The following is a 12,605-nucleotide window of genomic DNA, read 5'->3' as shown; positions in this document are numbered from 1 at the left end:
TTCAGGATGCTGTTGAAGCTGCCTCGATTTTGCAGTGCATCGGGAATGTTCGCCGTGTCTCGCTTAGATCGCTTTTCAGCTATCATGCGAAAAAGGGCGGCTTCTTTGTTGCGCAGGATTCGGGGCGGCGATAACAGCCTCCTGAGTATAATTGCAAACAGTGTACAGGGTTGCTTCCTAGATCACTGGTCTAGGATGCACATTAGTTTTGTGGCCTATAATAATAAATTGTAAAATAAGCAATTTGTAATACTAACCCTATTTTTAAGTGTTTTGTTACTAACCCTTATGGACTTAGTCCGAAATAAAGAAATTTATTATTATTAAACTTTTAGGAACATTAGTTTTTAGGAAATTGATCTATTTTGTTTTATTCAAACAAACCAACATTTTGGGCCCTTTCCAGGTCTCATGGTCACGATTGAAAACACATATACGCGATTTAAATCCGGAAAAATAGTTTCGTTTCCTATGTATAACAATCGCGAAAACCTAAGAAATCGAAACATTAGTTTCTATGTGTTTAAAGTACAGGCTTGAAAATTTAGCTTTTGTTCAAAAGACGGTAGCCATTATAATTGTAAGTCAATGGTAGCCATAATAATTTTCAACCCAGCTTGGAAACGTAATCAAATTCGGTTCTGGCTTGTTCCTATATACAGACCCATAGATATAAACCTAACCTAAGCCTACAGGAGGAAGTCGAACTTGCTTTGAAACGCAAACAAAAATTACTAATTTGATTTTTCGTCTTTCTTTAATATTTAGACGCACAAATCTGTGTCTGCGTAAGGCCCGCTATTAAATGCAGACGTGCATTACATCTGTTGGTAGCCTAAGGAGAATGAGATATTTTTTATTGCACACAGCAAAGGAAAACTTAGCATGAAAACAGTGTTGCCAGATGGTCACATTTCTTATATTTTTCATAGCTTTTGATCCTCTCGCGTAATATGTAACTTTCCATTTTTAAGACAATTTTCGTAAAGAAAGACTTTTTTGAATGAAACCGTATTTGTGATTGTGATATCTAAAAAGTTTAAGAACACACTCAAATTAGGGAAAAAAGTAACTCGGAGATGACGCTAACAAAATAAAATCTTCTAAGTACTGGTTAAATGGTTTTTCTTGAGCGTACCTAAGTTTGTTTTTAGGATTTAGGCATACATAAATACATTTCGTAAATACTTAGATTGTTTTACATTAAACTGTCTCTGTGGGAGAACAGTAGCTGTGCCGAGGTCCCACGGTCCGACTTCCACGCAGAGGTCCCAGGTTCGATTTCCGGGCCGGGAGAAATATTTTCATTTACTCGTGAGTTTGGTGTAATTTGTGGTTGCCTATGTGTGTGTCCATGGTGTCCGCGACTCAGGGTTTCCCTAGTGTGGGTCTATGTTGAGTGTGTGCTTTATTATTATTATTATTTGACTGAGAAAAAAAAGAAATAGTGACTTTTACAACGAAATTGTAAACGAAACGTAATTTTTGTCTCAAGAGTTCTGGCAACACCGCAAGAAAAACTAACTTAAATCTCCACACAGTGACTCATAGTTATTAAGCTTGTACTTAGTCGAATGATGTGGACCCACCCTTATCCTCACGACCCACCAGTAAAATGTACAACCTTTTCCGCCGTATAATATTTTACGCTAGCTTACTTAATAACACAATTCTAACTACCAAACAATTTCAATTTGTATTTATTTATAAATAAAGTTCAATTTCGTAGATCTCGGCGAATGGTTCTGTGAAAAAGATGAACCTAATTCCTAAAGGTGTAAGGTATATAATCGCTTGCGCATTTCGATTATTTATTTTTTGTGTAACGGATTTACTATTCCTAGAAAGGGTGCTGTAATTATGATATTCGCGAAATTATCTTATTCTATTATCTAAGTAAATAAAGCTAAATAATGACCTTAAACTAGAAAATTCCATTTAACACAGTATAACACACTTCTTTCTTTCTTTGTTCTGAATTAATATACAAATATTTCCTATTTAGTTTATTCCTATTTTGGTTTATTATATTTAACTGCCTCTGCGGCCGAACGGTTACCTTGCTGGTCTGCCATGCAGAGGTCCCGGGTTCGATTCCAGAGCCGGGAGAAATATTTGTATGGCCTGTATTTAGTTCTCTCTTGAGTTGTGGTTGTCTATGTGTGCGTCTATGGCACCCGCGACACAGGATTTCCTTAGTGCGGAACTGTGAGTGTGTGCGTTATTATTGTATATATATATATATATATTTTACATTCTCGCCTCCCCTATGGCCTAAGATAAGATGAATTTTGAATTTTTAAATGGGAGAGACAATGATACAGTCGGCCGAGGTCAAGAACTGGCGTACAACACGTGCCGTATCGAGCAGGACCGCCTTCTGCATTTGCGCTGAAAGCGATATGCCACGTCAGTATATTAATATTATTCGGTTAGGTATTTAGTACATGCGGCCGTTGAAAACCATGAACAATATCAGAAAATGAAAGTTTTTCCGGATTTAAATCGCGTATATTTGTTTTTCCTAGAAATAAAATTTTCGGATTCTTTAGAGGCTAAGGACTCCTGCTTTTTATTTAGATCTGTATTAACTTTTTTGTTAAAAAAAAATCGATATCAAAAGTTTGCTTATCCACTTTCCCTGTATTCATTACATCCATTTGCCAAGTTTCACTGGAATCGGTTAACGGAAAGTGGGTGAAATCCAATAAACCGGGTTCATCCCCTAATTTGCCACCTTAAGAGGTGGAATATTTGCTTAAAATGAATGAGACTACTACTGAGATAGGGGTATCTCATAATGTACGACAAATCGTGTACTTGAACTTGTTATTATGTTTTCTTTTATTGAAAGAAAAAGTTAGGTGCACCACAGTCCATCGTCAAGTTCGAACTTCAAAAATCTTTCGTAACGTAAAAAAATCGCTTTTGCTTTTTAGGTGTAAAAAATATACCTCTTTGTAACAGTGTTAGTCAAAAACCCGTAAACAACGGTAGGTAGTGGATGTCCCTAAACCCTGTTGGCATTTAGCCAGAGTACATTGACTTTGTTGCTAAAATGTCTTAAGTAGCGAATATTAAGGATGTTTGAAAATATTTTTCATATGGAGTTGTTAGGTTTTCGCCGAGATTGGTACACATATTAACCATTAATTGGTCGCGTGGGGTGTTTCACACCCCATAGCATGTTTCTACGCTCATAAGTTTTTAAAATTTGTACTTACAACTTCTGTCTTCAGTTTAGCTTCGTAAACGTGATTATACTTCACAATTCATTCGTAATCTGCGCTCGTTTGTGTATAGTAGAGCGAGTTTGGGGTGCGTGATACCCCACGCGACCGTTTGTGTAAACAAAATTCCGTAAGGGAAGTAAATATATTTTTTTTATTATTACGTATTTAAACAGTGAAGGTGGAAAAAACTACGTTGTAGTGACATTTATAAAACGAATATATTAGCATTGTAAAGATTATGTTGTAACCTTAGAATAATAACGCATAGAATGATAGTTTCATATCAAACGAACTGTTACAAGTGAGGCAAAAAAGGAAATTAATGTAGGCTAGTTTTAGTAGTAGGTTAATTTTCGGTTTTAGTGAATATTTATAAAAAAATACATGTTGAAACGCGTTACTTCCTTGTGGAATGTGATGTTAGTATCTATTTTATGTTTGTCTGACGTATTTTTACACTCATTTACCGCACATTTCGTCATTTTTAGCTAAAATTCTTGATCTGTTCGCGGTGCAAGTTGATCTTGAGCACTGACGGCCCGCCCGCTCGTGTAGGCTCTTTGGGAGCGCTTCAATTTGCCTCACTTAGCGTGTGCGGGCTAGGTTTCTATGCGTTATTATTCTAAGGTTGTAACGTGATTCTTTTTTGTTTTTGTTTTGAGGTAGCTGAACTCAGTGGCAGTACCCATCAGATCTTTGTGATTTAAAGCTCTGGATGGTACGGCAACTCTTGGATCGTATTATTGTTGGCGCTAGAAATAGGTAATACTGGACGAACTCTTTCACAATTCAGAGTATTTACAAGGCATATCAAAATTTCTTACAAACGACTTGCCCTGACTGAAAAATATAATAAAGAATGCCTTACCTTATCCTCTTTTCTCTTTGTATTGTTTTCCAACATGTCTACATATTTGTAACCAACTTTATTTAATAACGACTGGAAACGTATTTAGCTTGCAAATAATTCAAATGTAGTAATTAACCATTGCCTTTAACAGCTGTTCTTGGAATACTGCACTGTTTCATAGCAGAAAAGGATGTTGCTCACGGCTGCTTTTTCAATAAAAGAATGCTACATTAATTAAATTCCGAGCCTTCTATCTCTAGATCCCAACTGCTGTTGTGCAGGCTTAATAATACCGTTATAACTTGATCTCTCCTACATAGAAAATAAAAGATAGGTAACATTTTAATACGAAGAAGACCGACGTGTTCAAACAGCCAAAGAAAATCGTTATTATGACGTTTAGAAAATAACGAATCCCATTGGTTATTGAAACTTTTCTTTCTTTTTGGTTGGTTAGACTGCGTTATAATGACCAGTATGTAGGGATTTTTAAAATATGAATGGAACATTTCACACTATCATTATTTTGAAAAGCAATGATGTTTCAATATAGTTTAAACTATACTTTCAATTATTTTTATACGAATTTGAGTTACAACAAAAAAAAAACATCTTACTGACTTTGAGACTAGGCTGATTTTTATTAAATAGCCTAGCCTAACTCGTAGTATACCAGCACAACACCGGTAGGGTTAGCACAATAGGGCACGACTTCCTCGAGAGCGACATAAAAGCGCTAGATGTTGCTAACACCTCGCGCAATACGTCTCTTGTGCTGTCGTGCTAGCCTTGCATATTATTGATTAGTACATAGGTCGAGCAGGCAAACTGCTAGACGGTCCATTCAGGACGAAAGGAGAAAAATGGATGATGGACCATTTCATATAAAATTTCACATAGATAAAAAATATACACACATTTTGTGTTTCCGACGCATAAGATGCTCGATCTTCAAGGAGCGACTAAATAGGCATCTTCTAAGCGAGCTCGTTCCATCGTAAACCCTATCTTTGCTCTAGGGCTAGGTAGTGGTCAAGAGCAAGGCCAATTACTTATATATAAAAAATAAAGTCGAGAAATGAAATTTCTAAATTCATTCTGATCTAGATGTTCTAGGCAGCGTACTCAAGAGAATTTCGTTACTTTGATACAGTGATTTTCCTACCGGTTAATTCGTGTGGTTGCTTATTATTAATTATGAACGTAGCATTTCAAATGCCACGTGAATTGACTGTTTAGGAGATTGTGCACCAATTGAAAGATAAAGAAGGAGACGCTATTGATAGTGCTTCTGAAGGTGAACAACATCATGAAATGACCATAACTGTGCATAAGAACAAAGCGAAAACTAAAACGAAGGTATTCGCACACCACCTCGACCGCTACAAAAACGACACAAGAGGCTTGAAAGTGGAGATCCTGAATCGGCATCTAGAGCAGTCCGGTCGCCTTCATATAAATAATAACATACATGTTCGAAGGGCTTAAAACACATATGTGTATTGATCACATGATTCTAGTCTGCCAAGTTTGTGATGAAGAAAATAAGCTGACGAAAGTTGTTGTTTTTTTTATTAATAACTTGTTTTACCAGTTAGAAACACATTTATAAGCTAGGAGATAGGTGTGTTCTAATATTGTCTTTAATAAAAGCCTGATTTTGCGTGTATTTTGTATTTTTTTTCACGAATCTAATTTGGGGTGTCGCGCACCCCACGCGACCATTTGCGTAACTTTTTAGAGCCACTAATTAAGGGTTAAGTGAAATAATTGTAAACCGACTTCAAAAAAGGAGGTTTTTTTATTTTTATTGTATATATGTTACAGATTACTCCGACAATTTTGTGAACCAATTTTGATGATTCTTCATTTGATGGAAAGGGGTATATAATAATTAATAGTAATAAGTAATAGTGGTCAATAGTGGTTCCTTTGAAATTTTGACAAAATATTGCACATCTACGTGAGGTAAATTAGGGGATGAACTTTGATTATTGGATTTCACCCTCTTCCTGTTAACCAATTTCAATAAAACTGGGCACATAAATGTAATTCCAATAAAAAATTTATGTCATGATCACCATAACATTTTATTTGGAATTGGATGGAAATGGCAGACGGATGTGAGGAAGTCCGCAATCGTGTAGAGCAGCTACCTTGTGATTGTTTTGACGAGGACTTCCATATGCGATTCAGGAGGTCTACCACGAAATGTGTACGAAGATCGTGCTTTGACATAAGTTCTTACTCCGACACGTCAAATGACAGCTTTCGTATCGAATTTTGACATTACTCTCATCGTAAAATTGACAGATGTTGTACGTTTGAACTTACTTAGTACGGACGCACACTAAGAAGAAGTTTACAAAAAAACTGACCTCAAACGTTCGTAGAATTACACCTATTTATTAAGTTTGAAACCGGATTCGTCACCTCGTTTACCACCCTTAGACGTGGAATATTTTATTCAAATTTAAATGGGACCAATACTGAGGTATGTCAGAGCTTCGTTGCGGACGTAGTCGTGGTATCGTATTACGTGGTAGACTTCCAGTTATCGTTGAGGAAACCGCGGTAACAAATAACGAAAGTGGATAAGTAAACTTTTGAGGTCAGCTTTCGTCGTCACAGGAAAAGCAAATGTCGCAATAAGGAAATGTGGAAGAAACATGACGGATTGATATTCAGTTAATAGCATTAACAGAATCTCACAATCGAATTAAGTTGATTCTTTGCGCTCAACATGCAACCAGTTGCCGGAGCTGGTAGAGATGGGGAATTCATACGCGATGTCGTATGAACACGAAACATATTGGCTACACTTTTGGATATGGCAAAATGTTGACATAAATTTGATGTTTGACAAGTTTATTATTTTGACACTTAAAGGGTGATGAGGTTCGATGTATTCAACTATTTATAACAAAGAATACTAGTAAAGTAATCTCCTACCGTATTTGCAAACAACCTTAGGTACAGAGTTTGTTCAACCAAGAGGTGGATCCCAGGAGTCATAAGATACAGGATTTTTCTAGATCAGGCTTCTGTCTCTCACAAAGCTTATATGTAGGTACGCTCTGTACGCTCTGTTCCCTGTTAAACTCCGTATGCGTTTGGTCCACTGTTATGTCTTCAGTATCTTGCAGTTTGGTGTGGAGTGTTGGACCTTGACCCCAGTATTATGGTCAAAATTGGAGTCCTTTGAGATGTGGCTTGGCGTATCGTGAGTACAAAACGTCACCAATATTGACGTTCTTTGTCAAATGGGAAAAAAGTTGGAAATAGTTAGAACTGTAAGGAAAGGAAGCTGCATCAACAAGCAATATTTTAGCCACGTAGTGAGTGTCTCTAACGCGCTGCTGTGTTTTCATTCACCATTTAAAAAAGATATATAATTTACAAAAAAAATATTAATTTTTTTAAGCATAAGGAACACCGTGCGTCTCTACAACGCACGACTGGTTATGAGTTAGTTTATCTATGTGAATGTCCGTGTTTTGCGAGATCATGATAAAAATTAAAGATGAAAGGTAAAGATAAATTTATTTTCATTATAACTTGATCTAATACAAGGTAAACAAATGTAAAGGAAGCCATTATTACTATTATATTAAAATATATATTAAAAAACACGGAACCTTAATATATATAATAGTCATAACGCTACAATTAAATCTTAGAAGTCTAATAGTGGTGCGATGTCTAATAGTAAATGATCACCAGTATTTTAGGCATCTTATTATTTTTTTTAAATATATGATAGACACGTGTTTGGCCACAATCTCAACTGATGTTAAGCGACGATGGGACGCGTTTGCCTAAAAAACGCCTATTCACTCTAGCCTTGAATACCCCAAATTGTACTTTTCGGGAAATACAGATGCCAGATGTAGAGATGTAGAGAATTCCATTCCTTTGCCGTACGCATCAAAAAGAAGAAAGCAAAGCGCTTAGTGCAAACGGGATGGAGTGTGGACCTTCTAGTCGACCGAAGTAGGAACGGTGGGTGGAACTAAATTGAAAAGTTCGTTTTTTCGCGAAATGTACATATGTCAAAGTCAATTAAGTAATATTTATTTCATACGTAAGGAAATTGCTCTTCAAATCGTCGTACTGATTAAACTATACTGCTCATTGGTAAGGCAAATTCTCCTGAGAAGAATAAGCTAGAAACTCTAGGTGTTGCTCCTTGTAAATCCATTTATTTATTTATTTATTTTTTTTTTTATAAATAACGCACACACTCAACATAGCCCCGCACTAGGGAAACCCTGTGTCGCGGGTGCCATGGACACACACATAGACAACCACAAATTACATCCAAACTCACGAGAGAAATAATTGTAGGCCATACAACTATTTCTCCCGGCCCGGGAATCGAACCTGGGACCTCTGCGTGGCAGTCCGGCATGGTAACCATTAGGCCACGGAGGCAGTTTATTATTATACTATATTTTATTTAAACATCTTACGTCAAGACTACCGCAAGAGTCAAATAAAAACAAAAATACTGCGGAATTTTGTCATCCTAGTGCGCAAAAGCTGCGTGATAAACTCTAGTATAAAGTATTTGTTTCACTATAGTTTTAAACCTCGTAATTGGCAATTTTTAAATATCGATCGGAACCTTATTACAGAATCGTATACATTGCCTCTTAAATAAAATTGAATTGTGCGTACATTTGAATTATACATAATTATGTCTACTTTCTTAATGTTAACATGGACATGGACGTCGCAACTCGTCCGAAACGTCGAGGTAATAAAATATATTTATACACGCCTAAGTTCCGATTTTAAATTTCAAATAATCTGAGAAAATCGTGAAAATTTAAAACAATGTATTGTAACATGTACATTCTGAGGTTTAAGTTAAAAAAGTACGTAAATATATTAACAAATGAATCAAAGAAACACGAACAGTTGTAGCAAAGCCTTTTTGGCCTGGCATTTTCCCAGGCTTCATTAACCCATATGTGAAAACGCAGAGTTAAGCGTTGAAACTCGAAAAGTTCTAACTGACATGCGGGCTGAGCTTGGGTTGCATGTCAATTACACGCGAAACCGGATTACAACTGGCAAGTTTACAGCTTGTGGGAGTTGCGCTGTGATAGACAAATAGAATTTGAGTGCTGTAGCTGTTTTTCAACTCTGTTTGGTCGTTTGACTTTGACATAACACAGTGTCGCGAAAGACCTTCAAGTTCATAGACAACAACTTTTGTTCCACGACTATTAAATAATTCATAAGATAGGTATTACTTTCGTGCAAAAATAAGTAGTCTGTCTTTTTTTTAAGACGGAGAAGTGACATTTGGAGGGTTGTCAGTTTTCATAATATTTTAAATAGTCACGTAGTTGTTGTCGACATTTTTATCGAAAGATTGTGAAAGAAGGTAAAATTTTGCTAAAAATGTCTGAATTGTGAAAGTTATGACGTTCTTATGATTAGGACTAATTGCGTTACTGCCTTTTTCATTCTTATTTTGACAGTTAGCCTACTAATATCGAAATTACTCACCGATGGCGTTACGGCAAAAAAAGTCGTTAAAAAATCAAAACAAATATCTCCAATAAGCACATAGAAAAATTCGTAAGGCCAGCTGGGTCGTTCCGTGGTTTAGTTGGCATAGCGTCTGACACGGTTTGCTAGAAGACGTTGGTTCGAATCCTGTGTGGTAGATCTTTAATAATGATAATTGAATATCAATTCAATAAAAACTGAAAATGATAAATAATTTTTATTCATAATTTTATTTAAAAAACTGTGCCGTTGCTTTTTCATTTGAAAGTGATAATTAATTACTCCAATTAAATGTGACTTATTGACTGCTAATAAAATAATTCTTGTTTTTAACCGACTTCCAAAAAGGAGGAGGTTGTCAATTCGACTGTATTTTGTTTGTTTGTATGTTATGCGATAATTCCGTTATTTTTTTGTTGGAAAGAGAATAAGTATATCAGTATTAGTTCCATTTTAATTTGAAGAAAATGTTCCGCTTTTAAGAGTGGCAAATTAGGGGATGAATCAGGTTTCGCGCCCTTTCCGGTAACCGACTTCAATAAAGCTTGGCAAATATATGTAATTCCACGAACTTATAACACTTTTTTATAAAAAAGTTATAAAAAAATACCGACGTTTATATAAAAGTTACAATTATTAATGTTATTAAAGCTATACTTGAATGAATTTTATTTTGTCGGCAGCGATGAAACGCGGGAGATCGACAGTCGTGCTAGATCGGAGTCTGGCGAAGTGGACTCCGTGTATCATGTTCGAGGAGCTTTGCACGACGGAAGGTGGAGAGACCAGGTAAGGTCATAAAAAAGTAAACCATTACAGCAAAAATAAAAATTGTTTTATAGAGAAAGAACAGAGACCAAGGCAAACTTACCACGACCAAATTGGCGTCTTAAAAAAGAACTTGATAGAATAGCAAAATGTCTCAATTTAAAATAGCAATGAGTAGCTTTCTTTGAACCGAATTGTATGACATTACAGCGAATTAACGTTGGATCAACGAATGTCAAATAGCATGTCATGGTACCATGCTAAAGGCGCTAAAACGTCTCCGAACTTATAGGGCGTTAAAATCGTATACTTGACTTGTAAGACTTGGTTTGGCGTTGGCGTAAATGCTGTTGACATGATCGTTTTTATGAGGGAGCCTGCCAAAAAAGTTTTGACGTTGGCGCCCAAATTTGTGAAACAAATATATGCCTGAAGTTCGCGTGACATGCGACAGGAGATGTTGAATTTTGCTCATTAAAAGTACCAAATTCGTTTTAGCGGAATAACTCTAAAACTAAAGGGATTAAAAAAAATCCGTAGTGACAGTTCTCGATCGTGCATAAATATAATTAATTATCTAATTTTTGTCCTAATAACCTGTAGCATTTCGAGGATGAACCGAAAAAATGTGAAAATTAGAGGTGTTTTCGGGATTTTTATCTATCGAGAAAACTTTATTGTTTTATGTTTCTGATTAGTGTCTATGCTTGAATATATCGTGTAGTTACTCATACAATATTTTATTTTTAACTTTAAAGTGGATATACCCCTCTAAAATCAAATCGAAGATTAGGAATTTTTCCTCTGCTCCCTCGTCATGGTACGAATAACCAAAACGGACTTGTTTAGGTTCAAAGTTGAATCGCAATAAGAGTTCATGGTAAGGCCCCAGGTCAAGAGTGTCTACCCTTAACCGCCGAGCGTGTATGAAAGCCTTAATGCGGCTAAAGATGTGTGTCAGGACCATAGCTCGTGAAAGCCACATGGGAGCGTACATGTACACAAATCGTTAGTGTTTTGTAGAAAGAGCACAAACGCGATTTTGAAAAATTTTTCAGGGAAGCATGTTTTAGTTTTCATGACTGTTTTAAAATATTGACGTCTAATTTTAAAATGAAATTTTTAAGTTTTAATTGAGATTAAAACAGGACGTAAATATTTTACAACAGGCGTGAAAAACTAAAAAATACTAATTTGAATTTTTTTTCGAAATGCCGTTTTCGTCCTTTCTTCAAAACAATGACTGTCATTTAAATAAATATACTCGGTTGTGTTCATGTCATCATGTTAAGGGAGTTAGAAAATTCGTTATGTTAAGCGAATAAGGAGCGAAAAAGACGTTCTGTGTTTCGCTTCGGCAATCCGAGTCTTTTTCTGACTGACTGAAGTTGTTTCCACAACTACAAGTGTGATGACACCTTAAGAGCGATGCCACACGAGCGATGCCGGTGTGTTACGTTATCGCAACGCTATGAGTGCCACAGGAGCAATGCCGTGTCGCAACGTAACCCCGCTTAGAGACCCCCACACTAACGTCGTAAGCGGGTAAGCGTCTTGCCAACGCACGCACAGCGTCAACACGACCGCGTGATATATATATATATATATATATATATACCCGACGCTCGGCACTATTTAGAGGGTCTATACCCTTTCCCTGTCCAACATCTGTCCGAAAAAATACTATCAAATAAGTAACACTCGACTAAATCAAAAGAACGGGATACCCTCAGCAGTTGCTCACTAACACCAACTCAGCGCGGACGTTTTGTCGACATTGTGCGTACGTTCCCAAGACGCTGATGCTCGAAAGAGTGGCGGGGTCTCTTACTTACGCATCGCAGCACCCCTCTACGCTTCGTTTCGTGGTCCATTTCGGTCAACGCGCGCTTTTTTAACGCACCTTGTAGCATGTAGTTCTAATTTGTATGAAGTACAACGCAGCGTTACCGCTCAAGCATCGCAACGTATTGTGTGGCATCGCACTAATACGGCAAAGTATTTAGCCAAGTCTTCGAATCGGTCCATTAATTGGATATTCACAATCAAGATTCCACATTGTCATTCTAAAATAGCCATATGGGCAACACACGGGCACAGAGGCACCAGATTCGTGTTGTCAGGGGACCGTAGAGGCTTTGTTATCCGGTCAACTGTAAGCCAATCTCTGCGCCATTATAGGAGATCCAATTAGCGTGACAGGTTCGGTAAATGGAAATACCTATCAGTGA

At 36.7% G+C, this 12,605-nt stretch overlaps 1 protein-coding gene across 1 annotated transcript in view; it reads left to right on the top strand.

The window, feature by feature from the left end:
- Window positions 1-12,605, top strand: part of LOC113229816 (muscarinic acetylcholine receptor DM1-like) — a 53,131-nt gene that overhangs the window by 25,458 nt on the left and 15,068 nt on the right. The window contains exons 3-4 of the mRNA XM_026463495.1: window positions 5,323-5,522; window positions 10,290-10,395. Of these exons, the coding sequence (XP_026319280.1) occupies window positions 5,323-5,522; window positions 10,290-10,395 (306 nt within the window). The remainder of the gene's footprint in view (window positions 1-5,322; window positions 5,523-10,289; window positions 10,396-12,605) is intronic.

Source organism: Hyposmocoma kahamanoa, unplaced genomic scaffold (genome assembly GCF_003589595.1).
Source record: "Hyposmocoma kahamanoa isolate Upper Pololo Valley unplaced genomic scaffold, ASM358959v1 62, whole genome shotgun sequence".
Classification (NCBI taxonomy): Eukaryota; Metazoa; Arthropoda; class Insecta; order Lepidoptera; family Cosmopterigidae; genus Hyposmocoma; species Hyposmocoma kahamanoa.
The sequence above is the reverse complement of the archived record's forward strand: the minus strand, read 5'-3'. Positions and strand labels throughout refer to the sequence as shown.